The 25864-nt window shown below is 51.1% G+C and overlaps 1 protein-coding gene and 1 long non-coding RNA gene across 2 annotated transcripts in view; one reads left to right on the top strand and one right to left on the bottom strand.

The window, feature by feature from the left end:
• NEURL1 (neuralized E3 ubiquitin protein ligase 1) overlaps positions 1-15578 on the bottom strand; it is a 77758-nt gene extending 62180 nt beyond the window's left edge. Inside the window, exon 1 of the mRNA XM_045853794.1 lies at positions 14912-15578. Within this exon, the coding sequence (XP_045709750.1) occupies positions 14912-14996 (85 nt within the window). The 5' untranslated portion in view covers positions 14997-15578. The remainder of the gene's footprint in view (positions 1-14911) is intronic.
• On the top strand, positions 14950-21800 carry LOC123828699. The gene is made up of 2 exons (XR_006787501.1): positions 14950-15058; positions 20009-21800. It is a non-coding gene; the product is annotated as an uncharacterized LOC123828699 (long non-coding RNA).
• Positions 21801-25864: the final 4064 nt, after the last annotated feature.

Here is a 25864-nt window from a genome sequence, read left to right as displayed (position 1 = left end):
ACCTAAGCACCAGACAGCAAACCCCCACCTTCAGGACAAGCCCTGAATCTTGGGGAAACTCTTCTCAATAGGTGATCTAGACTGTTCTTAGATTTTGTTTCTTTAACTCAACCTCAACTTGGGGACCAGATGAGGGAACCCAAATTCCCTAAACAGTTTCCTTCACATTCTGCAGTGACTTTGATTAAATTTACTTTTAAATCCTAGCTCTAGAAATCACCCGCCCCTTCCCTGAGAGACCTGGGCTTTTCCCCCAGATACTCAGCCACCCCCAGGGAGCAGAAGACAGTAGCCCAGACATGACTACTGGTCACACCTTCGGGACCCCCGCCAGGCTTAAGATAACATCCTGACCTATGTTTCAGCTCCTGAGCCCTAAAGTAGAAAGACCCTCTGGCTATTTTTCAATGAGTCAGACAGAGGACTGCTGAAAAACATCTCAGACCTGTCCCCGAGACCTGAAGAAATAATTCACCACCCTTACCTCACCTCTGACCCACCAGCGCCCAGCACAACCTCGAATCCCTAACCCACGGCATCTTGTGCTTTCCTCCTATTTAATCTGTACCCTACACCTATGTAACCTGCCACCTACATACCATCAAGGAGTTTGGGGTTTTGAGCATTAGCTTCCCGTTCTCCTGGATGGCACCACTCATCAAGAAAACAGCCAATATTTCTCCGCCACAATTCTCGGTATCTAATGTCCAGCTCTGCTGGCGCCAGGCGGACAGACTCTTTCTGTCTGTAGCAGAACTCGATGAACGCCAGGCAGCCAGAGCCCCCGTTTCTAGAAAGGCTCCACTTTGACGCAGGAACGTCCACGTGAGCGGCACCCTGCCGACTCACGGCCTCGTCCCACTGCTTCCTTCGTCCTCGTGGCCCCACCCCAGGGTGTCCTCAGCCCCACCCAGGAGAGGGCGACCTTTCTTGTTGCCACATCTGTTGGACATAATACTGGAAGTCCTAACCACTTAGGCAAGAAAAATAAATAAAAAAGCATTCAAATCAGAAAGGAAGTAGTAAAATTGTCTCTGTTTGCAGATGGCGTGATCTTTTATGGAGAAAATTCTAAAGACTCCACCAAAAAAAAAATGGAACTTATAAACAAATTCTGTAAAGTTGCAGGATTCGAAATCAACATACAAAAAGTCACTAACAACAAAACAATTAGAAAAATTTTAAGAAAATAAATCCATTTACAATAGCATCAGAAAATACTTAGGGATAAATTTAACCAAGGAGGCAAAAGACCTGTACACTGAAAACTAGAAAACATTGACAAAAGACTTTGAAGAAGACACAAATAAATGGAGAGATATTCTGTGTCCATGGATTAAAAGAATTGATATTGTTAAAAATGTCTATACTACCCAAAGCAATCTATAGAATCAATGCAATCCCTATCAAAATTCCAGTGGCCTTTTTCACAAAAACGGAAAAATCAAACTCAAAATTTGTATGGGACCACAAATGACCCTGAATAACTAAAGCAATCTTGAGAAAGAACAACAAAGCCGGAGGTATCACACTTCCTGATTTCAAACTACATTTTAAAGTTATAGTAATCAAAACACTATGATACTGATATAAAAACAGAAATACGGATCAGTAGAATGGACCAGACAGCGCAGATATAGAACGACTCATACATGGGCAACTAATTTTCAACAAAGGTGCCCAGAATGCACAACGGGTAAAGAATAGTTTCTTAAATAAATGGTGTTGGGAAAACTGCATATCCGCATGTGAAGGAATTCAACTGGACCCTTATCTCAAACCATGTATGAGGCTCAGCTTAAAATAAATGAAAGAGCTAAGACCTGAAATCGTAAAACTCCTAAAAGAAAGCAGGAGAAAGCTCCTTGACATTGATTTTGGCAATGATTTGTGGGATCTGACACCCAAAGGACAGGCAACGAAAGAAAAAATAAACAAGTGAGATTACATCAAACTAGAAAGTTTCTGCATGCCAAAAGAAACAATCGACAACCTGTGAAGGCAATCTGTGAATGGGAGAAAATATTTGCACACCATACATCTGATAAGGGGTTAGTATCCAAAACATATAAGGGACTCTTACCACTTAATGGCAAAAAAATAATAACTCAATTAAAAAATGGGCAAAGGACCTGAATAGTCGTTTGTCTAGATGAGACACACAAATGGGCCACAGGTACATGAAAAGGTGCTTAATGTCACTAGTCATCAGGGACATGCAAATCAAAACCATGAGATATCATCACACATTCGTTAGGATGTCTATTATCAAAAAGACAGAGATGGCCCTGGCTGGTGTGGCTCAGTGGATTAAACGCCAGCTTGTGAACCAAAGGGTCGCCGGTTTGATTCCCAGTCAGGGCACATGCCTGGGTTGTGGGCCAGGTCCCCGGTTGGGGGCATGGGAGAGGTAACTGATTGATATATCTCTCGCACATTGATGTTTCTCTTCCTGTCTTTCTCCTCCCCTTTTCCCTCTCTACAATAAATAAATAAAATCTTTTTTAAAAGACAGAGGTGAATATAACCCTTATACACTGTGGGTAGGAATGTAAGTTGGTACAACCATTTTGGAAAACAGTATGGAGATTCCTCAAGAAAAGTAAAACTAGAACTACCACATTATTCAACAATCCCATGTCTGGGCATACATCTGAAGGAAATAAAATCACTATCTCAAAGAGATATCTGTATGTCCATGTTTACTGCAGCATTATTCACAAGAACCAAGATATGGAAACAACCTAAGTGTCTGTTGACAGATGAATCAATGAATAAAGAAAATGTGGTGTGTACACAATGGAATATTACCTACCATAAAAAGAAGGAAACCCTGCCATTTGCAACAACATGGATAAACCTGAAGGGTATTATACTAACTGAAATAAAACAGAGAAAGACAGAGCAAGACAAACACTGTATAGTATCATATTTCATATGTGAAATCTAAAAATAACGTTGACCTTACAGACACAGAGTAGAATGGTGGTGCCAAGGGCTGGGAGGCAAGGAAAATGGGCAGAGGTCAATCAAAGCGTATAAACTTTCACTTGTAGGTTCTGAGGATTGCATGTACACCCTGCTGATCATAGGTAATGATACTGCATTGCATACTTGCAATCTGCTAAGAAAGTAGATCTTAAGCATTTTCACCAAAAACAAAAGTAACTTTGTGAGGTGATAACTCTGTTAATTCATTTGATTGTGGGGATCATTTCACACTGTGTCAAATATAAGTATCAAATTATCACATGGTACACTTCAAATATATTACAGTATTGTCAAAGCCCAGGGGACAAATAGGTTTTTTTCTCTCCTCTCTCCCCCTTCCCCACCTGCTGCCTTATTTCTCTGCCCACTTTTCCGCATTCTGGTTCACCAGGAGGCTGTCCATCGAGTTCCTCCTGCTTTCTTCTGCCTGACAGTTCAATGATTCAACAAGTACTGAGCCCCAGGCTGAGGGTCTGGGGCTTTGATCTCAACTCTGGGAAAACCAGGGCAGCCTTGGCCTGTCCCATCTGATTCATGGCCATCTTTAACTGTCTGTGTGCATATGCAGGGGGCCTGGCCCCACAGGGAGCGGGGAACCACCTGAGAAAGCCTGGCCAGGACGGGATTGAAGGCCCCTGGCTCCGGGAACAGCAGGTGTAGGTGCACATCACAGCACAGGTACCAGGGGCCCTGCCTCTGCCTACCAAGGAACCACCTATGAAAAGCAGAGGGGACATTAACTATTGACGGTAAGGTAGGGATGGAGCCAAGGCTCTGGGCCAGCCCTGACCTCCTCACCGTCTCTCCTCCTGGCTCGGATGGCTCACAGCCTTGGGTGGGACGTAGCTCTTGAGGGATCATGCACACCCCTGACCTCCCAAGAGGCTCACCCTCCCAGTGTATCCAAGCTCTCCCGTGTCAAACCACCTGGTGCCTCAACGACCACCGCCTCAGAGTTGGCGTTTTCTAAAGGCTCTCCCAAATCGATCTGCGTGCCTCCAAGCTCACGGCCCCGCCCCGGCAGGGGTCGCACATCTCTCCTGCCCTGGAGGACTGCAGGTGCCTCCTGGCTGGCCCCTCCCCTGCCCTTCTCTTGCCCCAGAGCTTTCTAAGACATCTAAAGGATCTTGTCACTCTTCTGTTGAAAGCCCTTCGATAGGACCCTTGAGACAGTACACATCACAGTTGGGGCAAGTATCACATCTGTCCCTGTGAGTGTCCCAGAGTTGACTTACTTCTGCCAGCTCCTCAGAGCATCATCCCACCACGTCAGAGCCTTGAGACCTTACTAACACCTGGTCCAATCCAGCTGTATCACCTTGGGCGAGCCACTTCCCCTCTTTGGGGCTGAGAACCCAGACCTGGGCTGAGAAAGAAGGTGGTACAAAACAATCTCATGCACGCACCTGACCACCTGCCAGTCCTCTCCCCTCGGGAACAATGTGTTCAAAGGAGCATTTGCCGGAAAGATCAGGGAAAGAAAAGGAAAAAGAGAGCAGGCCCAGAGGAGGAGAAGGGCCCCGGGACACTTCTGCCACCATGGATCGACGTCTGGACGGGAGGAGGCTGACCTACGAACACCTCCAGGGCAGAGACGGTGCCCAGTACCCCCCGCTCTGTTCTCCACGCCCAGCACCACACCCAGCACAGAGGGGGCACCGACGCACGAGATGAGTCAGCTGGATCATCCCAGCAGTCTCACTCCGATCGGGGGCCTAGTGCCTCCTCACCACGCTCGCAGGGCCACCTGGACACCCCGCTGGACACACACTCTAGACCGGCCCGGCCCCGGGGAAGATCAGCCTCTCAGCAGATGCCAGGCAGAGGCTGGGGCAGCCAGGCGGAAAATATGAAGGCGAAAGCCAGGAGCATGTGGGACTGCCACCGCCCTAATCATATGACAGCACCTTCCCCTGGCGCTGCTCTCCCTTTTCTGTCCCCACCCTAACCTCTGGAGCAGCCAGGGTGGTGTTCTGGGGACAACAGAAGCAAAGAAGGTCATCCAGTAAGCCAGCAGGTGTACTTTCCTGCCCGACCCCCCCTTCATCCCAAGAAGGGTCCTCTCTCGTCCCCCCGCCCCAGCCTCGCACAGACAGCCTTTGGGACAGGCACCTTCTTCCACGCACAGAGCGGCAAGAGAGCAGCCGCGCTCCTTGGCCTGACGGACTGGGTGACACTGGCCTGGACGCAGCCCCTCATACCCAGTGGCAAGGGTGGGCCAGCCCTAAGCTCCGTCCCCAGGCACAGGGGCTTGTGCTAGCCCCTACCGGGAACACCCTTCCCCGGTGCCCTCCCCGCCCAGCTCAATGCTCTCGATTAGGGGGTGGTACGGCCCCCTCTGGGTGCTTTTAGGAATATGGTAGAACTATTGTTTTTTAATGTCACAATGCCATTTAAGATGGCCACTGGCATTTATAAGGCAGAGCTGGCGATACTAAGTGAATAGTTTCATGCCCAACACGCCATGAGCACCCCCTCTAGGACCGTGAGGCTGCCCCTACTCTCGTTCACATCACTTCTCTAAAGCAGCCTCCCTGGTCCTCGAGACCAGGCAGAGTTCCTGGTTATAGCTCCCTGGTCTTCTCTTTCACACCCCTTATCCAAGTGTGACTGTTTGGATGAGCAGCTAAAGAAATTGTTGAGTGGGGCAGTTCAAGTAGTGGGTCCTCCACTCTCAAGAAGGTGGAGCCTGACTCTCCCTGCCTTAAGTGTGGGCTGCGCACGGGGATTTGCTTCCAGAGCGTGCAATACGGAAAAGGGAGAACTCTGCCTTTGCAGTGGAGAAACCTAACAAGCACTACCTCAGCCACATGATCAAGGTCAGCATCGTGTTGACAACAGCATGCACCGTCAATATGATGCGAGGAAAGTGGCACTTCACCTCTACGGTCCTTCTCTTCAAAACCTGCAACCACAGCTAATCACGGGAAGAACATCAGACAAATCCCAACGGAGAGACACTCTACAAAGTACCTACCCAGAAATCCTCCAAACTGCCAAGGTCGTGAGAAACAAGCTTGAGAAACTGCCACTCCCAAGGAGGAGTCCAAGAAAACGTGACAACCTAATATACAACGTGGTGACTAAACCTATAACACAGTATCCCGGAGGGGATCCTGGGACATGGGAAGGACATCAGGGGAAACTGAGGACATCTGAATAAAGTACAGACACCAGCTAATGACAATGTACCAGTATTAATTCATGGTCACAGATATTCCACACTAATGTAAGATGTTAATAATGGGGGAAACTGGGCATGGGGTACATGGGAACTATGCTATTTTGCAATAACTCTGTAAATCTAAAACTGTTCTAAACAGTTTTAGACAAAAACATTGCTTTGAGAGAGAGAGAGAGAGAGAGAGTAAGCGCTCTGAAATTAACGATCTCAACTAGAATCCCAGATCTACATCACACTAGCCATGGGCCCTCAGTCTACCCATGCATAAATGGGGTCAATACTCATACTGACATCACATGATTGTTTTAAAGATTAAATGAGATAATAGCACAGGCTCCGGAACACAGCATGTTAGCAATTGTTACCATATTCTGATTCAGTTTTGCTCAGGTCACTGTTGTCCCATCTGCCTCCCCCATTGGAGGGTAAGCTCCGTGGCAGTGAACCCTCATCTGTCCTGCGCCCCACCGAATCCTCACTCCTAGGAGAGCACCTGGCCCGTCGCCGATGCTTAGTGTTGGGTTGGCCAAAAAGTCTGTTTAGTTTTTTCTGTAAAATAAAAAACACATTTCTTCATTTTCACCAATAACTTGATTGATTGGGATATTTTGAGTATGTTGGCCATCTCCCATGTGATGTAACACTGATTGTTTGCATTTTAATGTCTCGATTTGACCTCTATCAATTTCAACATGTCTACCGGACCATGGAGCATTGTCCAGAGAGAAATCTCCAGCACAAAACTTCACAAAGCACTTTTGACACATTCAGTGAGTCACAGGACCTTCTCCACACACTGCACAAATCTTTTTTTGCGTTTCAGTTGTGTTTTTACTTTTCTTGAAATAATAAAGCATAAGATGCTGAACACGTTGCCTATTTTCTTCCATCTTCAGTATTACAATGGCTACACAAAAACTCACCAATTTTGATAACTTTTTAAGAATGCACACTGATATGACAGCTGTCACAATACAATCTAACGAAATTGTTTTGAATGAAGTTAAAGACAACTAAGCACTACCAGAGCCACCGCACAGGAAGAAACCAAACTTACTTTTCAGCCAACCTAGTATGTTTGTTAGATAACAGGACGAGCCCTGTCCATCACAGCACCCCCACGACCCCAGCCTCACGCAGGGAGAACTCCGGTCGGGAACCCAGCGCAGAGCCCTGCCCACCCGCCGGAACCGCAGCTACAGCAGGCAGCCAAGGCCTCCCACCTGCCTCCCGGTGGCTCCCTCTATTCCCTGCTCCTGCTCTCCCAGCCCTTCCTTTCTCCTAGCCCCACCCCCCACAGGCATCAGCACCTGCTCATTTCCCGAAGCAGCAGGATCCGGGTAATGACCTCTGATAAGCATCTTTTAATACACCCTGGAGCTGGACCTGTCATCTGGGGGCTCTAGTCTCCCCCTCACATCCTGTTCCCACCTTCCCCCACCTCCCCCCACTTCTTACGCTGGTCCATTAGTGCTTCTGGTCCTGCCAGGCAGTCCTCAAGGGCCTCTGGACTCGGACTTGCTGGAAAATGGCCCACAGGCAGCTCAGAACATTCCACAAGCCTGACCCTCCTCACAAGCCCAAGCCCTCAGTGGTCTGGCCTGGCTCTGCCCTTGCCATCCAGCCTGACCGCTGGCCAGACAAGTCCTCTCCATCCCTGCAGGCAGGTTTCCCAGGTGTTACCAAGGAGACCACTTGCATCCTGCCCCGAGTTACCAAAGCAACCGGTTTCAGTGGGAAGTAGCCCCTCATCCTCTAGCTCCCGGGTGTGCAGAAGCAGGAATGAGACAGTCACAGGCCAACAGGAAATAGGCCCAGGCAACTGGCACACCAGGGTGGAGGCATCTCCTGGGCAGTGACCAGCTTCTGCCTTCCTCCCTCCCCTCTCTTCCCGCTTTGTTGCCATCTTGCTCAACTGGAGCTCTGGGATTTAGAGCCAATGCCTGGGCCTCGATGTGCACATCTTGGAAGTGGGCACATGCCATCCCAGAGGGCCAGGGAAAAGAGCCCCCATATGCAGAAATTCTCCCTAAGAACAATTTTTTCCTTCATGGGCTTTGGTGACCTGGGTAGAAATCTCAGCTCTGCATTTCTTAGTTTAGGGTTTGGGGATAAAATTCTTAACACCCATTAGTCTCAATGTTCTCACCTATAAAATGGGAATAATACCTACCTCACACTTATTGGGAGACTAAATGAATTAACCTACATGAATGTACTTGGCATAGTGCCTAGGATCAGGAAGGAACTGGGCTCTGTAGGTCAGAATGCTTCCAGATCCACCCGTGGGAATCCCAGATGAGGGTGTCCGCTTGGCTGCCCTATCCAACCCTTCCAGCTTGACCTAGGCAGGAGCCTTGCAGCTTCCATTAACCTCCCAGTAGCTCAAGATGCTTCATTCCCTCTTTCCCTCCACCTGTACCCTGACGCTGCCACTGCTGCTATTTAAATGAAATCACCCTTCTGCTCAAAAGTTGTCCATGGCTCCCACTGCCTACAAGATAAAGTCTAAACTACTCATCTCGACCTCTGAGGCCCACCGAGACCTGGCCCCAGCCTACCTTCAGAGGCCGACTCGTTCATCTCCCCAGTGGGGACCCACACTCACTGCTCACGAACCCTGCACACACCTGGCTTTGTCCTGCCCCTGTGCCCCTGCTGTCATGCCCTGGGTGGGATGCCCCTGCAGCTCCCTTCCACAGCCTCCCCACCCCACCTCGGTCTCCCCGCCCCTGAGATACCTGAGCTCACCCACTCACAGAGCGACAGCGTGGGTCATTCTGAGGTCTCATGCCTTGACAGTGCTCAGACCTTGGGGTACATCAGAAAGACCTGGGGATCTTGTTAAACATGCAGGTTTGGGGGTGCCATGCCCAAAATGTTCTGGGACAATGGGTCTGCCTGGGGCTCGTGACCTGCACTGCAGACGTGCTTCCGGCTGATGCTGACGTCTGTACGGGCAGCAGACAGCCTCACTCTGAGAAACGCTGGCCCAGAGAAACAGAAGGTTCCCTCGAAAGTGTCTGATGCCTGGCTGACAGGTGCACAAGGCTAACAGCCCTGCTGGGGCGTGTAAGGGGCAGGGGCTGGGACGGGCATCGCGAACTCCATGGTAGCCCTCTCCTCCCTCAGGGACCCTGTCCAGAGAACAGGAGACTGCTCCCCAGCTTCTGTCCCACCGTGGAAGACAGAACTCACGAAGACTGAATTCTACGGGGGCAGGACAGTATACAGGGTGGGGAAAAGTAGGTTTACAGCTGTGAGTATGTGAAACCCAGAGTTTCTTCTTGTATTATTATTTGTTAATTATTGTATTATTTTCCATACGAACAGCATAAACTTCTTCCCTGCCCTGTATTGGTCACAATGGTGAACTCTGGAGTCCGAGAGACCTGGGTCTAAATCCCAGCTCCATCGGTTGCTAACTGTGCAGTCTAGGACAAGTTACTTAACCTCTCTGAGCCTCTCTTCTCCCATCTAGAAAATGCTGACAAGGGTACCTTCCCCAGCAGGCTGCCAGAAGGATAGTAATGCAAATACTCCACATGTAAGTACATGGTACCCAGTAACTACCCAATACACAGCAGCTATAAATATTACTGTTATGACTAACAACACAGGATTCAAAGGTCAGGAAGAACTAAACACCAAGGCGTGCGGAACAGATGCTCCGGCTTCCACGTGGGGGCTGTGTCAGCCCAGCCCCCCTGAAGTCGGGGCTGGCAGAGGAGGCCTGCAGCTTCCTCTCTTTGCAGGTCTGTCTGCTGCCTCGCTGGGGGTGGAATGCTGGATGAGCTCACCTAACCTGTCAGCGTCATGACAACCAAGGAGGGAGCCCAGACAAGGGCTATGGAAATATTTGTGGGTTGGGCAAAGCACGGAGGCCTTGAATATCTGATTATAGCTATCTCGGTCATAACCTTGAAGGCTGTGTATAGGGGAGGCGCATGATGAAAGGGATACTTTAGGCGGATCACCGTGGCCGCATCAAAGGAGGAACTGAAGGCAGGAAGGCCAGCTCTTGCACTATCTGGGAGGAAGACACAGATCAGGGAAGGAGCAAGGAGAGGGTGAAGGCTGGAAATTGGCCAGGACCTTGTCCTGAGAGCAGACGCCCGGCCCCCCGCCCTCAGAGAGCAGTGAGGAAGTCCAGGGACTGCAGACACGGTCATGGTCACGTGGCTCAGTCCGGCCCACCTTGAAGAATCGGGGCTCTTCGGCCAGCCAGCTTTAGGGGCCCCTCCCTCTGCCAGCCAGGAGCTTCCGTCAGCATGGAAGAGAGACTCTGGAAACAACAGGTGTCTGCCCTAGCCGGGAAACTCCGTGGGCTGGAACATCTTTCCAAAGGTTGTGGGGCGATCCCGGGACAGGGCACATGCCCAGGTTGCAGATTCGACTGTGGTCTAGGGTCAAGGCACATAGGGGAGGCCACCAGTTAATGTTTCTCTCTCACATAGATGTTTCTCTTTCTCTTTCTTTTTCCCTTCCTCTCTCTCTAAAAGCAATAAAACATACCCTCAGGTGAGGATTTTAAAAAATTTAATAAAACAACAACAACAAAGAAAGAAACAACAGGTGCCAAAGCTGGAGAAGGACCATGTCCCTGCGGCTGTTACGGCCCGGAGCTTTGAAGAGACGAAAGGTGCACCCCCAGGTATATACCCTAAAGAACCGAGCCAGGTGTTCAAACAAAAACTCATACACACATGTCTCCACGGCAGCAAAATTCAACTCCAATACCTATCACCTGGCAAGTGGATAAACAAAGTGTGGCATGACAATACAACGGACCATTATTCAGCCACAAAAAGAAAAGACACATGTTAAAACATAGATGAACCTTGAAGGCATTATGCTTAAGTGAAAGAAGCCAGACACAAAAGGACAAATATAGTATGATTCCATTTATACAAAATGTCCAGAATTGGCAAATCCATAGAGACAGAAAGTGGTTGCCAGGGATACAGGGGAGGGGATAAGGGGGAGTGGCTGCTCAGTGAGTCCAGGCTTTCCTTTTGGGGTGATAAAAATGTTCTGGAACTGGACAGAGTTGGTGGTTGCTCAACATCATGAATGTACTAAATGCCATTGAATTGTACACTGTAAAAAGTTAAAATGGTGAATATTGTGTCATAGGGCTTTTACTACAATAAAAGAAAAAGGAAGTGGCCCATCCAGTCCCCATCTGTGAGCAACCACGGGGGCTGAGGAGCCCTCCCCAGAGGTTTTCTAGTTACCATTCCCCCAACGCTTAGCAGCAAGCAGGCGGGCACTCGGAAACAGCTGGGGAAGGAGAAAGGCCTCTACTCTCTGTACCTGTCTCTGTGAAACCGAGCCCCCTGCCCAGCCACCCTGTGCCCGCCATGGAAAATATACGCAGCACCCACTCATTGTCGCCTCCAAGCCTTGGCTGTAGGACCCTTTCCTTGCACTCCTCCCCACACCCAAGGACTCCCGCTGCACCCCTTGGCCATCTACCCCATTTCTGCAGGTCTCTCCACGTCCAGCTCAGATCCTTCCCTGATCCCCCCACTTCTGACGTCTGCCCACACACATCTGGGGTAGCAACAGTCCAACCCGGCATTTGTTCTGCTTCGCCTCTTCAAGTACATCTTCAGCCTGTGAATGCACAGGGATGCCAGGAGCGCTCACCTCTGTCTGAGCCGGGCAGAGAACAGCAGCAACTCGTGACTGTCTGTTGGTCCCAAGCCCAGAGCTATACCTTGGACCTCTCCCCGGGACACGCCTAGACCCACGCTGTTCAGTGCCCAGTGGGAACCGCCAGCAGTGGGGTGAGGTACCAGTGCGTCTCCAGGAAGGAGACTGTAGCCTACCCCAATGGAAAGGAAATGGACAGGACTTATTTCACGTCAGCCTGACAGCCAGACTAATCTTAGATCTCCCATGAGACCCAGGATCCCTAGTACAGCAAGCCCCTTCCCACTGTTTTCATGAAAATGGTTGAGAAATCAAAGAGACTGCAATTATAGGAGAGAAAAAATCAAGAGTTCCCTGCCCCCAGCAAATTTCTGGATGGACACTGCTAAGAATTAGAGCTGAATTCTGGGTGTGTATAAAAAGAATCCCGGCAGAACTCTGCGTGGTGGACAGTCTTAGAATCACAACCAGTAAGAGGGGAGTGGAATTGTGGGTGGCCACTGCTGCGACAGAGAAGATGCCTAAATCGATGCCGATCCAGTTACAAGGGAATCTGAACACTGAAACAATCACAGGATGGAGCTGATGGCTCCAGCAGGGTGGGAAGAAGTCAGGCTGAGATGGAGGATCGGGAGGCGCCAGGCGAAGGACGGAGGGGCACGCTCTAATTCTTCACCTCGGGCTTAGAGGAAGCAGAATCAAAATTCTCATGACCACCTCCAGCAGGTGTGTGGGTAGGGGGAGGAGGGAGTGGATTCTGGTAAATCAGGCCTGAAGGGAGATGGCCAGGGAGAGGGGGACTGCTGGGAGGGACCTTCCCCACCATTTACTCCCATAGAAGGACCAACCGCTGCGAGCCAGGGAGGCAACAGGAGGGATGTTTCCCGAGCCAGGTGAGTGGGCAGTAGGCAGAGGAGCAAGCTAGGGAGGAGCCTGGGAGGTGAGAGAGCCTCAGACCCTCATCTGCCCACTCCCTCCCTTGCCAAAGACCCCAGCCACAAAGACCTCACATCCCCATGATCCCAGACTTCAGGTACAAACAGGTGCAATTATCCAGGCTTTCTCTGGGCTTCCCTGGGGTCAAGGATGGAGCAGGACCTTTGGGGGCATTCTGTGAGCATCAAAGCACCAAGTCAACTTGCCAGCCCCCAGCTAACCCTGACCCCTGCCCTTGAAGGACTCAGCCCAGCTTTGCCACCTTCTCTGGACTGGCCCACTGAGTCACTGGGCCAATCACTACCCTCTTCCCTCCTCCTTCCCACTTGTCACTGAACTGGACGATGTCCACAGCTTCCTCCATCATTAGGGACCTGCTCCCGGTGCTCATGCTAACACTTACAGCTTATTTCTGACTATAAGAAGCAGTACTTGCTTACTTCAGAAATGAGCAATATGTTCAAAAGAAGAGAAAAAAATCTTATATGGTCCCATTACCTAGGGGAAACCACAGTTAATCCTTTTGGAAACCTTGCTTTCCATGGTTGATTTTTTTTTTTTTTGGTATTTGTATCTTTTTTATAAAAACAGAATTGGGACCTTATAGTCTATACAACTTTGTATTTTGCTTTTTCAACTGTCATGCTGCTGTGGGTATTTTCCCAAGTTATCAATATTCATAAAAAATCCCATTTTAAAGATTGCACAGTACTCCACCAAGCAGACACACAGGATCGCAGGGCTATTAGGGTGTTTTCCTACTATAAACAACACTGCCGTGAACATCCTAGCCCGGTGTCTGAGCATCTGCCTGCATCTCCATTTCCTTGGGATCAGTTCCTCTAGGTGGAATCACAAGGCCAACGAATGTGGTATTTTAAAAGGCCAAGACATGCACCACGCTGTGAATTTCCAGAAAGACACAACAAATCCATTGGTCTCGAGCTGAGTGAGAGCCGAAGTTCAGAAAGGGGTGGAGTTAGAATGCAGGACGGTGGTCCCGTCTCTCCTCCTCTCCCCCCAGTCTGGAAGGTTAACTGTCCAGCAAACGAGAGGACAGAATTCCAAGTCAGAAGATGGAGACCTGCAGGCAGCCCAGCTCGGCTTTGAGAACCGGACAGAAGAATTGGTTCTCCTGAACTGTGAAATGGGTCTGACTGGCCCAAGGCAGTTTCCTTGCTTACATAAAAGTTGTTTGCAAACGTCAGTGCTTTATGTCAAAGGGCAGCACTATTATCCTTCTCATATCCTGGGGGCCTGAAGAAGTGGATTGTTCTCCATGAAAGCCCGAGGGCTTTGCTTCCTGACTCTTAGTCATCAGCACATCCAGAACCAGTGCTGGCTAGTTCCGAGGGTGAATGGAAAGCAGCTTCCAGAGGAGATGTGTGAGGTCCCCAAAGGTCACAGACAGCACTGGAGGCTGCAGGGCAGAGAACTGGGCCTAGGGCCTCCCTGAGGGTGCTGGGTGGGTCAGGGACCCAGAGGGCAAAGACCTTCCTAGGGAACGTTCCTCGGTTTCAGGGTTCCCAGACCCTCCTTCATAGGGTTCCAACAGAACATCTGGCCTTTGGGGGAACCACAAACCAAGACGATTCAGCCAATGCAAAAGGTGAACAGCTGCAGGGACCCCAGAGGCCATCAGCTCTGGCCCCTTCTTTCAGGCTGCTATAAATGGGTCCTGGATCTTTAAGACCCTCCAATTGGACATGCAACTAGTGCTTCCGGCGTGACCTCTCCAACCCGGGGCAGATGAAAACGGAGACTATGATGCCTCCCGTGAGAAGCACAGCTGGCCCCCTGAGCATCCTGCCACACTGCCCTGTCCACCGGGCAAATGCCCTTCCTCGCGCCTGCATGCTCGCCAAGCATCACGGCCTGAGGGGACTCCAGTGACGTTCCCCGTACAGGCAGGGAGAACTGCGCAGACCCCGTGAAACGCCATCCTCCCGGGTTTCCACCATCACCACAGGCCACCCCCAAACCCAGCCCACCTCCATGGCCAGAGAGACATACATCTCCTGTCTTCAGCTAGGCACAACAGGTGGCACCTGCCCGTCATCCCCAACCACACCTCTTCATCTCTCCCTGCCCCTCCACCTGCGCCCCAGTCCTCCAGCTGCGCCCGGCCCGGCGAAGCCTTACCTTTGAGGTTCTGGGGGTGGCCCCGCGGCGGCCGGCTCGGATTTCCTCGGGGCAGAGAGGGGATACTGGAGAAGTTGTTACCCATGGCATCCGGCCCCAGGGGCTTCGGCGCTCGCGGGGGCCAGGCGAGGCTGGGCTGGAGCGGAGGTACAGTGCAAGTGTGTGCGCGCGCACGGGCGCGCGCCGCCGGGGGAGGGCCCTGGTGAGGCTGCGGCCGGGGGCGGGCGGGCTGCTGCTCTCCTCCCTCTCTCTGGGTTCGGCGGTCCTCCGCGGGTCCTGCCCGCCTAGGGGGTCCTCGCGCGAGCCGGCTACCTGCCTGCCATTGCCTGCGGCGGGGGTGGGGGCCACGTGGGGGCCTCTGGGTTGGGGCCAGAGGCTCCCGGAGCTCCCCGCTTTCTCCCGCTGGCGTTTAGGTTCCGGCTGGTGGTGGGCGGCGCAGTGGCTCCCGCGCGCTCCCCTGGGGCCATAGAGTCAGGGCTCCCCGCGCGGGGGCTCAGAAGCTCGGCCTGCCAGGCGGCCTGATGGCTCAGCGGCAGGCTTGGTCCCCGCCCGCGGGGACGGCTGCTGCGGCAACGCGCGTGGCGCCCTCCCGCCAGCGGGTCGGCATGGAGCGGGGCTCCGTGGAGCGCAGAGCGTGCTGGGTGCTCCCGTGGTGGTTGGTCTCCGGCCACTGCGCTCCGGCCCCCGTCGCCCCCGCCCCTGTCCCCCAACCGTCGCCAGGATTCCCTCTCTCCGGTTGTTATGGTGACAGCTGGGCTGGTGAATGAGCGTCTTAGTGACACGCGCGCGCGCCCGCCCAGCCAGATGTGGCTCCCCGGCGCTCCGCGTCCCTGCTGCCGGAAGGTCTGCGCCGCGCCTGGAGGTGGGAGGGGTGGGTGCCGGGCCCTGGTCAGGGTAAGACATCAGGCAGTGGTTGAGCTATGGGGCTTATTCCTCTCACGGACAGTGGAACGCGGTCTGGAAAAGGAAAACCGGTACAGCAAGAACACTGAGCTCCCTGGGTGCCAGGCGCAGGGTGAGGTAGCTCTAATTTACAGTTTCTCTAGCACATAGCAAAAGCCCAAGAAAAAAATGTTAAGGAGTGGATGATTGAATAAATGTAGTAAGACTAGGAACCCAGGCGCTTGATCCTCCAGTCTCAGATCTGAAGGGGCAAGGACTCAGAACAAGAGCCCCAGGCTGTTCAGTTGCTGGACACACACAGTGTTAGGGGCCTTCGGGTGCCTACACACCCAACCTAGGAGACTGGGTCGCTGGCCAAGCTGGGGAAACAGATCTCAGGGACAAATCTTCAGAGAACCACCAACTCTGAACCGAGTGGTTCTGCCAGCCACAAGAACTGGGGACGGGGACCTCTGTGGCCTGGGGCAAAGGAGGCTTTGCCTGCTCACCGGACTCCTCCGTCCTGTGGCTCAGCCCTGCTACCAGTGAGCCTCCAGGAAGGGAAGAGGGAGTCATTCTCCTCCTGCCTGCACGTGGGGCATCTGGATCTCCCAGTCTACCAGAGGGAGATGGGCCAAGCTTCCCCCTCCCCACCCCGGAAAGGGGATTGGCCTTCGTGTTCCTCTAGGCCACCTCCAGCCCCCTGACTGGCTTCAGCAACTCTGATCTAGACTCAGCAAGGACGTGGGCTGGCAACAGGCATCTTGTCCATCCTGTTACGGAAGGTTCTTCCCTCAAGTCTCCCATGTGACAGTTCATTCTTCAGGCACGGCGCACCTGCCACCTCATGACCTTCCCCAGCTGAAGAATGCCACCACTCTCAGTCACGTTCCATACCATTATTCTGTTTTACTTTCTAGAAGTAGTTTGAAAGTAGCCTTCCCCCTTGTTTGTGTGCCGCCTCCCCCACTAGAACATAAACCCTGTGAGGGGACAGAGCAGGTCAACGCCATTCCCCATGACGGCCCGGCCCCTAGGAGAGTGTCGGACAGACTATCAGAAAAACACTGATGGGATAGATGAATTCCCCTGCATGATCCCTGGGAGGAAAACCCCGGAGCTGCTCCTTATTTCCCTTCCCTGCCCTCTATTCCCACCCCACCGCAAACAGCACATCTTTAAATGTCTGGGACTCCAGGCGAGCTAGAAATACCCATGACAGCTGTTCTCTGGGGTCTGGAGGGAAAGACAGCCCCCTCCCCACCTCCAGCCTCTCAGATGCCCGGGGTCACGTGCCCGCCAGCTGCAGGATGCACACGGAAGGCCGGAGTGCTGTCTTCCCGAGGCCCACGCCCGACCGATGACTCATGCACCAGAAATCCCTGGTCTCTGAACGGCAGCACCCTCACACATTTGCACACACACCTCTACACTCTCCCGCACACTCAATTCTACACAAGCATGAACACACACTCACACACACTCATATGCCCCCTGAAGTCTGCTGGAATGAGGTCACTGGGAGCTGCTGCCGGGCATCACAGTAAATCCAAAGGCTCTGCACAGACGAGACTAATTCCCTCGGAGTGTGTGTGTGACATGTGCGGCCCTTGGTAGCATTCGCAGACAGCGGCTGAGGGGAAGAGGCTCAGGCCCTTCCTGAAGTCCCACCCTCCCTTCAGGGAGGAGGCTCTGGAGCATGGGCCAGGGGATGACAGAGGGGTGGAGGACAGCAGAGATGTCACAGGCCCCACGTCGTCTAAACCTGGGGCTGTGGGCAAAGCCAGGGAGAGATGGAGAAGGTCTGAGAGGAGCAAGGGCCAGAGATGGGTGTTGCCTGAGGTCCGGAGGCAGGAACCAGGGCGACCTGACCCCAGGCACCTCACAGGAAGGTGAGAGGCATTAGGGATCAAAGCAGGGAACTCAGGACGGGACAGAAACTTTCTCTGACCCAAGAGGGTCAAGGAGATACTGGGAGTATCAACGGGGCCAGGATTAGGATGGGGTGAGTGAGGCGTCCCTGGTGGAAAATGGGAGGCAGCATGGGCCCCAGGGGCGGGCAGTGCCAGCCCTACACTTGCTGCAGCCCGAGACTGAGTGCCTGTGAGACTGTGCAGTCTGGGCCATCTCCCTAGCCTGGCCTCAGCCCTTCCTGGGAACTGCGTACAATGGGAAGGGACACCACTGTCAAGTGTCAACGGGGTGCAAGTCCCTGGTCAGGCCAGGACCTAGAAAAGGCAGTATGACAGCATGGGCCCCGGAGAGGCTGAGAGTGGCCTCTCTGAGGGGCCCTGTGCCTCAGAAACTCTCCCTGACAAGGGCAATGGTTAGGCCCAGCTCAGGGGAGCGAACCACTCCAGCACCCTTCTCCCCTCATCCCTCCCTACCCCTCCACACACACACACACACACACATACTGGGAAGAATCCCATAGACCTTCAAGCCATCCTTCACCAAGGTGGTGGCCAGCAGGCAGGGAAGTGGCCTGCGTGGCCCTGAGGGCCCTTCCCAGCCCTGTCCTGGACAGGAGGAGGCAAAAGGAACCTGCCAGGGAGACTGGGGCTGGATGAAGTCACCGAGTTTTGCTGTCTTCAATGGAAGCTATTAATACCCATAAGGAGGTGCTCCAGCACCTGTCACCGTAGCAACCCCGCCTCCCCCGTAGTGTGGATTCTGAAAACGGTGCCCAAGGAAGGGGATGGGTGTGAGTGCAGCATACATGCTTGTGTGTGTGCATGTGCATCCTGGTGTGTGTGTGTGTGTGTGTGTGTGTGTGTGTGTGTGCGTGCGCTCACACCCTCGAGGACCCAGCAAGCACCAGCAGGGGCCCCTTCGGAGCAGCTCCGACCTCTACTCTTCCTTCTCTCTCCCTCACTTCTCTCCCTTCTGGCTGCTCCGCTCTCGCTCGCTCTCTCTTCCTCCCTCCTTCTGTCTTTCTGCCCTTCTCCCTGCATTCTCTGCTTTTCTCCACCCCATTTATCTCTTGGTTTCCTGGCTGTCTCCCTTCTCCTTTTGTTCCTTGCCCTGTTTCCTCCTGTTGGCTCACCTCTCTCTTCCCCTTCTTTCTCACTCCCCACAGCTCCCAGGTCAGTTTAAGTCTTGAAGAGTCTCCGTGTTGACAAAATAGTAATTTGACTGACAGTCTGCTTCCTTCTTTCCCTGACCTCCAGGATGCTGAGCCCAGAACCGACCGCAGAGATGATCCCCCACTATGCAGGCAAGAGTGGGGTTCATCTAGGCCAAGCTGGACCTCCCCTAAACTTGAGACCACCCTAGTCAATAGCATGACACCTTGCTCCATGTCCAGAAACCAACCTTAAAAGAGGAAACAGCTACAACCATCCCTAGCCAGAATACAGCACCCCCCCCCGCACCCCCCACCATCCCAAGGCCCAGCCCATAGTTGTCAGGGCATCAGAAAACCTATACAGGGTTTTCCTGTCTGAACTGCAAGGGGTCTCTAGACATTTTAGGGGGGAAGTGTCTGATATTCAATAAATATTTATTCAATGAATCAATGAATAATTCAGTGATTTAACCTATCAATACAGCCACCCAAGTCAGCCGAGAGCCTTGCTCAAACCAGCCCACCCGGCCAGTTCCCTTTTCAACAGTCCCTTTCCCTCAAAGTTGTCCCCTAAGCCAGCCCCCTCCCTCTGAAGGATGGGAGTCTGCTCTACCTGCCTTAGCACGGAACGGGCACCATACTGCCCCCATCCCAGGTGCTTTGGAATGTGGCATTGCTCATTGGTCCAGTGACCATTCATTGAGTACCACCCATATGGCTGGCACTGTGTGAGATGCAGTCTCCTGGCCAGCACCATGGGGGACCCATCCTATGCTTTCCAGTACTCCAGTCCATTTTCCTGCCTCCTGCGGCTAAGTTTAGGTCAGAGCATGAAGGTGATCTCAATATCGCCAAGATGTCAGTTCTTCCTACCTTGATCTAGAGATTCAATGCACCCCAATCGAACGCCCAGCAAGTTATTTTGTGGCTATCCACAAACTGATTCTAAAGTGTATCTGGAGCCCTGGCTGGTGTGGCTCAGTGGGTTGGGCATCATCCCACAAAGCAGGGGGTCACCAGTCCAATTCCAGTCAGGGCACATGCCTGGGTTGAGGGCCAGAGCCTCCCCACCCTCAGTTGGGGGCATGCGAGAGGCAATCAATTAATGTTTGTCTCCTTCTGTTTCTTCCTCTCTCCCATTTCTCTAGAAACAAACAAACAAATAAATAAAATGAAGAAAGTGTGTCTGGAGAGGCAAGAGACCCAGAATAAAACCAACACAATATTGACAACAACAAAACTGGAGAGCTGATACCACACAGCTTCAAAATGCACCATACCGCTACAGTAATCAAGACTCTGTGGGCTGGTGAAAGAACAGATGAATATAGATCAGTGGAACAGAATAGAGAGCCCAGAAATAAACCCACACAAAAGGTGTCAGCTGATATTTGACAAAGGAGTGGAGACAATACAATGGAGTGAACATAGTTTCTTCAACAAATGGTACATGACCAACTGAACATTCACATGCAAAAAAAATTAATCTAAACACAAACCTTACATCTTTCCAAAAATTAACTCAAAATGGACCACAGGCCTAAATGTAAAATGCAAAGCTATAAAACTCTTAGAAAATAGCATAAGAGAAAATCTAGATGGCCTTGGGTTTGGTGGTGACTTTCTAGCTATAACACCAAAGGGATGAACTGTAAAAGAAAGAATTGATAAGCTGGACTTCATTGAAATTACATTTTTCTGCTCTGCAAAAGACATTATTGAAAGAACAAAATATAAGAAATGGACCACAGACTGGGGAAAATGTTTGCAAAATGCACATCTGATAAAAGACTGAATATACAAAGAACTCTTAAAAATCAATAATAAGAAAACAACATGATTCAAAATGAGTCAAAGACTTTAATAGACTCTTCACCAAAGAAGATAGGCAGATGGCAAATAAACATATAAACACATGCTCCATGTCTTATGTCATTCAGGGAATTGCAAATCAAAACAACAATGAGATACCATACTCACTTATCAGAATGGCCAAAATCCAGAACCTGACAATACCAAATGCTAGCAATGATGTGGGGCAACAGGAACTCTCATCCATTGCTGGTAGCAATATAAAATGGTACAGCCATTTTGGAAGGCAGTTTGGTGGTTTATTACAAAACTAAACATTCTCTTACCATCTGATCCAGCAATTGAGCTCCTTGGTATTTACCCAAAGGAGCTGAAAACTTATGTCCCCACAAAAACCTGTACATGGATATTTATGGCAGCTTTGCTCATAATGGCCAAAACCTGGAAGCAACAAGATGTTCTTTAGTCAGTGAATGGATTAATAAACAGGTACACCCAGGCAATGCAGCAGTATTCGGTGCTAAAAAGCACCAAGTTACCAAGCCATGAAAAGACATGGAAGAACCTTCAATGCATGTTACTACGTGAAGGAAACCAGTCTAAAAACGCTATTTACTGTATGATTCCAGCTGTATGACATTCTGGAAAAGGCAAAACTATGGAGACAGTGAAAAGATCCTTGAGCAGGGGGTCCAGGGGTGGGTCACAGGATGTTCAACTCCTTTGAAGTCACCACACAGGTTTCCCAGGGGGCGGTCGTGGTCCTTGTCCCAGGGTTGGGCATTTTCCTTTCTGTCCACTGCCCTTTCAGAGGCGACCTTAGCAGTGCTTGGCGTGAGGCCTGGGTTCTATCCATGGGCACGAGAGGCCCGGGACTTAGGCCTGCATAGGACTGGGGGGAAAAAAAACACTGTTGATTCCAAATTATGGCAGGAAAATTTAAAAATTAAAATGCATAAATGTTACTTACTTGCCTACAAAACTTAATGTTGTGTCAACATCATTAATTGTTAAATGAGTACTCATAAAGATTTCATTATATTCAAAGACAACCGCAGGTTTTTCTCGCTTGGCAAGAAACCCAACACACGCATGATTGCTTAGAAATAAAACCAGTTGTGAATTCAATGAGTCCCTTGTAGTCCAATGATTCGAAAAGCCAGATTTATAAAAATCCTTTCAAAATGTTTAAGGCAGGAAAATCGTGTTTAATGTGAGACATAGTGTTTTGACCGGATAGGGTTGGGCTCCAAAGACAAGTGTTTGAGGGACTTACAATTGGCCCTGGGCCCAGGGGCTGCCCCCAGAGCGGACGGCTGTCCGTGGAGCAGAGGGAGGAGCCAGAAGCCCCCTTCCGGCACAGCCATGTCCTGCCCTACCGTCCGGTGGGTGTGACTGGCCCAGCTGGGGTGGCAGCCTGCACTGGTCTGCCCCATGGGTGCCCAGCTCTCCCTGGGAAAGCTTGCAGGCATTCTTCAGACAGCAGCCTCTAACCGGAACGCGTGTCCACGTGGAGCAGTTCCCCAGAGTGTGGTCCGTTAATGGCCTTCATCAGATCTACTGAACCAGAATGTCTTGGACTGTGGCCTGGAAATCTGCATTTTATTGACCATCTCTGCCTCTCCTTGTTCCCCTGTCCCTGTGGACGATTCTGATGCATGCCACCTTGGAAAATCATTAGTCTAGAGTGTGTGTGCACCCCGGGAGAGGGCAAGAGGACCTTCTTTAAAAATGGACTTTATTTTTTAGATTAGGTTTAGTTAGGCTCACAGCAAAATTGAGTGGGAGGTACAGAGATTTTCCCATATACTCTCTGCCCCCAGGCGTGTATAGTCTCCCCCTGTATCAATACCCTGCCCCCCCCCCCCGCCCCAGCGGTACATTTGTTACAACTGATGAACCTCCACTGACCTGGCCAAATGGGTATGGGGCAGCATGTATCCACCATCATGGCATTGCAGAGTAGCTTCATGGTCCTAAAAGCCCTCTGTGTTCTGCCTGCCCATCCTTCCTTCCCCACAGCTTCTGGCAACCACTGTGACGGGCGATGTTTGTGGAGCACTTCATTACAGGTACCAGGCCTTGGGCTAAGCATTTCACCTGTATTAGTTCATTGAAGCCTGATAAGAACGTTGTGAGGTAGGTACTATTATTGTTGTTACTATTATTTTATTATTAGGATCACCATCTCCGTTTCACAGATGAAAACCCTGAGGCCTGGAGAAGCTCAGACGCTTGCCTGGAAGCTGCTGAGTAGAGCACAGAGGTACAGCCTGAGGATGGTCTGATTCCAAACCCCTGGGACACTGTACCTGCCCCAGAATGAGAGCCTTTCGAGTGCCCCGGCTGAGGAAGACCCCCCAGGCAGGTGAGGTGTCCTCACTGAGTTCCCAAAGGAGCCCCTTTCACCTGAGAGACCCTTAAGACTCCCAGGCACTTTGGCTCAGCTCTCTGGAAGCCAGCCAGGGAGCACGCGGCCACTGTGGGACATGAAAGAGGTTTCACATAACGAAACTGGAATCAAAGAAGAATGCTCCAAGTGGTGGTGATACCCCAGCATCCCTTTTCTCTTGTAGGTGTTTTAAATGACCTCTACTTAGCAAAAAGAAAAAAGGGGGGGAGCCTTTCTAAGAATGTTACGAAGACCAGAGAAACCTAAAGGAAAGTATGATAAATCTGACGACAGAAAAATGTAAAATTCCCTCGGGGCAAAGGTTGAAAGATAAATAGGAGTCGCGGCGGGGGGGGCGGGGGGGGGCAAGTCTGCAGCCAGCCGCCAGCCTCCCTCCGGAGACCCAGAGCAGGAAACACACGTCCCCATCACTGCCTCCAGCGTGCTATCTCACTTCGACTCTCCTTCTCCAAAAGGGACCCCAGAGGCACTCTGTAGGTCCGACTTGCACCCAAAGTCCACTCGGCGGCGGGGGGGGGGCGCTCTCTTCCCAGTGGCGTGGCTTGTGGAAAATTGTCTCTCGGCAGACCCTGGGTCCCAAGATCCCTCCCCAGCCCTCCCCGGCCTCTCATTTTCCCTCTTTCCAGCCACCACCACTAGGCGGCGCTAGAACTCCACCAGAATCCCCCTTGTCTCTGGCAAACTTTTGTGGGGAGCCCTCCAATCCATCAAAACACCTTGAAAAATGTTTACCGGTTGCTCTTTTTCTCTTTCAAAGTGGAAAGAGCTTTTGGGAGAACTATACCCGTATAGCTTTCATTAGCGACTTGTAAAGAAAACGTCGATGAGGAAGTCAGCCCAACTCTTCAGCCACCCAGACGTACCCTCCGGGCGTGTTTGCTTCACTACGGCTACCTTCTCAGGTTTCGCCTTGAAACTGCATGTCCGGGGCAGCCCTCCCCACTACAGTGGCTAGACCGAAGGCGGTCAAACCCGCCGACAGAGATCCCCCCCAGGACTGAGGGAGGAGGTCTCTAAACTTAGGCCAAGTTAGGTCCTCTCCAGGGCCCTCCAGTTCACACCGAGATGCTGGGCTGTCTGCATCTGCACCTGGATGTGAGCATCTGGGTGTGCCCAGCACCAGCACGGTGCCTGGCCCTCTGCAGATGCCCCGTGAATATCCATCTGTTGTTCCGTGGACCGACCTTCAGGACGTGTGGCCAATACCGGAGGTGCTTCCTAGCTTGGCCCTCTGAGCACACCATCGCCCTCCGAGCTGGGACGTGCCACACCCAGTCTGGCCTGTCCCACAACACCTCTACATCTACGCGACCACAATGGGTGACGTTTGCCTCAGAACTCTCCTGAGCTGGTGCACGTAGGCAGCTGGGGAAAAGGGACCCTAGAGCCATTCTGACTTTGGTGTGTACAGAGAAGTGGAATTCAGAAAATCCAGTTGGATGGCTGCTCCTCCCAGAGCAGCTCACCTGGTCTCCACATTTGACCCCTGGTCTCCGCATTTGGGCCAAAATCCAGTGCCCAGAGCCATCCCTGGAGGGGCCTCCACGCCAAAAACTAGCACCCCTCGGCAGGCTCTGGAAACAGCTTCATTTCGGTTTAGTCAGAAAAGCCATGTTTATAGCTTGTTAGTTGTGTGGAAAAAGGAGGGGAGATAATATTATAAAACCAGGCTTATGTGTTTCTTCCACTGAGAAAGGAGTTAGGAAGGTATCATGAACCAAGAAAATGGTTCCACGTTCTGTAATCTATGGGACGAAGGCAAAAATTTAAGTGTAGAAGAATGTTCAGGGTTGAACTTGTCATTTTATTTTGCGTAAGTCATAATATTTTAACCTTATTTTAACCTTATTTATCTATTCATATATAGAAAGGTATTTTTTAAATTCATAAGTCCACTGCCCAGATAACTTCTGCTGATCTTTGGAAAGTAAAATTTATATGTACACATTGTTTGGAAAGTCAAACAGCACAGAAAGATAGAAAATGGGAAGAAAATAATAGCCCCCTCGCCAACCACCCAATGGTAGCAACTGTCCATATCTCCTGCAAAAAGTATAAGCATAATATTAAAACTTTTACATATTCATGTGTACTAACTGTGATTTCTTAATTTATCAGAAGCTGGGGTCTTTTTCAAATGAACACATATAGATTTGCTCATTCTTCTAGTGCATACCGTATGAGATCTACTGTGCAGACCCCATGCATGCTGTATGAGATCTACTGTACAGACCCAGTGCACACTGTATGAGATCTACTGTACAGACCCCATGAATATGCATGAGATCTACTGTATAGACCCAGTACATGCCATATGAGATCTACTATACAGACCCAGCGCATACTGCATGAGATCCACTGTACAGACCCAGTGCACACCACATGAGATCTACTGTACAGACCCAGTGCACACCATATGAGACCTACTGTACAGACCCAGTGCACACCATATGAGATCTACTATACAGACCCAGCGCATACTGCATGAGATCTACTGTACAGACCCAGTACATGCCATATGAGATCTACTGTACAGACCCCGTGCACACTGTATGAGATCTACTGTACAGATCCCATGCATACTCTATGATATCTACTGTACAGATCTCATTTTATGGCACGGCCATAGTTTACTTAAACAGTGCCCTGTTGATGAAATGTGGGCTGTGTTCAGTTTTATTGCCATTCAGACAAAGCTATAATGAGCACCCTTGTTCGTTTATCTCGGCCACTTCTGCATATCTGCCCATAGGGCCAATTCAGAGCTTTGTAACTGTTA

Source organism: Phyllostomus hastatus, unplaced genomic scaffold (genome assembly GCF_019186645.2).
Source record: "Phyllostomus hastatus isolate PE091 unplaced genomic scaffold, TTU_PhHast_1.1 phas_scaffold_1066, whole genome shotgun sequence".
Classification (NCBI taxonomy): domain Eukaryota; kingdom Metazoa; phylum Chordata; class Mammalia; order Chiroptera; family Phyllostomidae; genus Phyllostomus; species Phyllostomus hastatus.
Note: the sequence above shows the minus strand (reverse complement) of the source record. Positions and strands in the feature narration are given on the sequence as shown.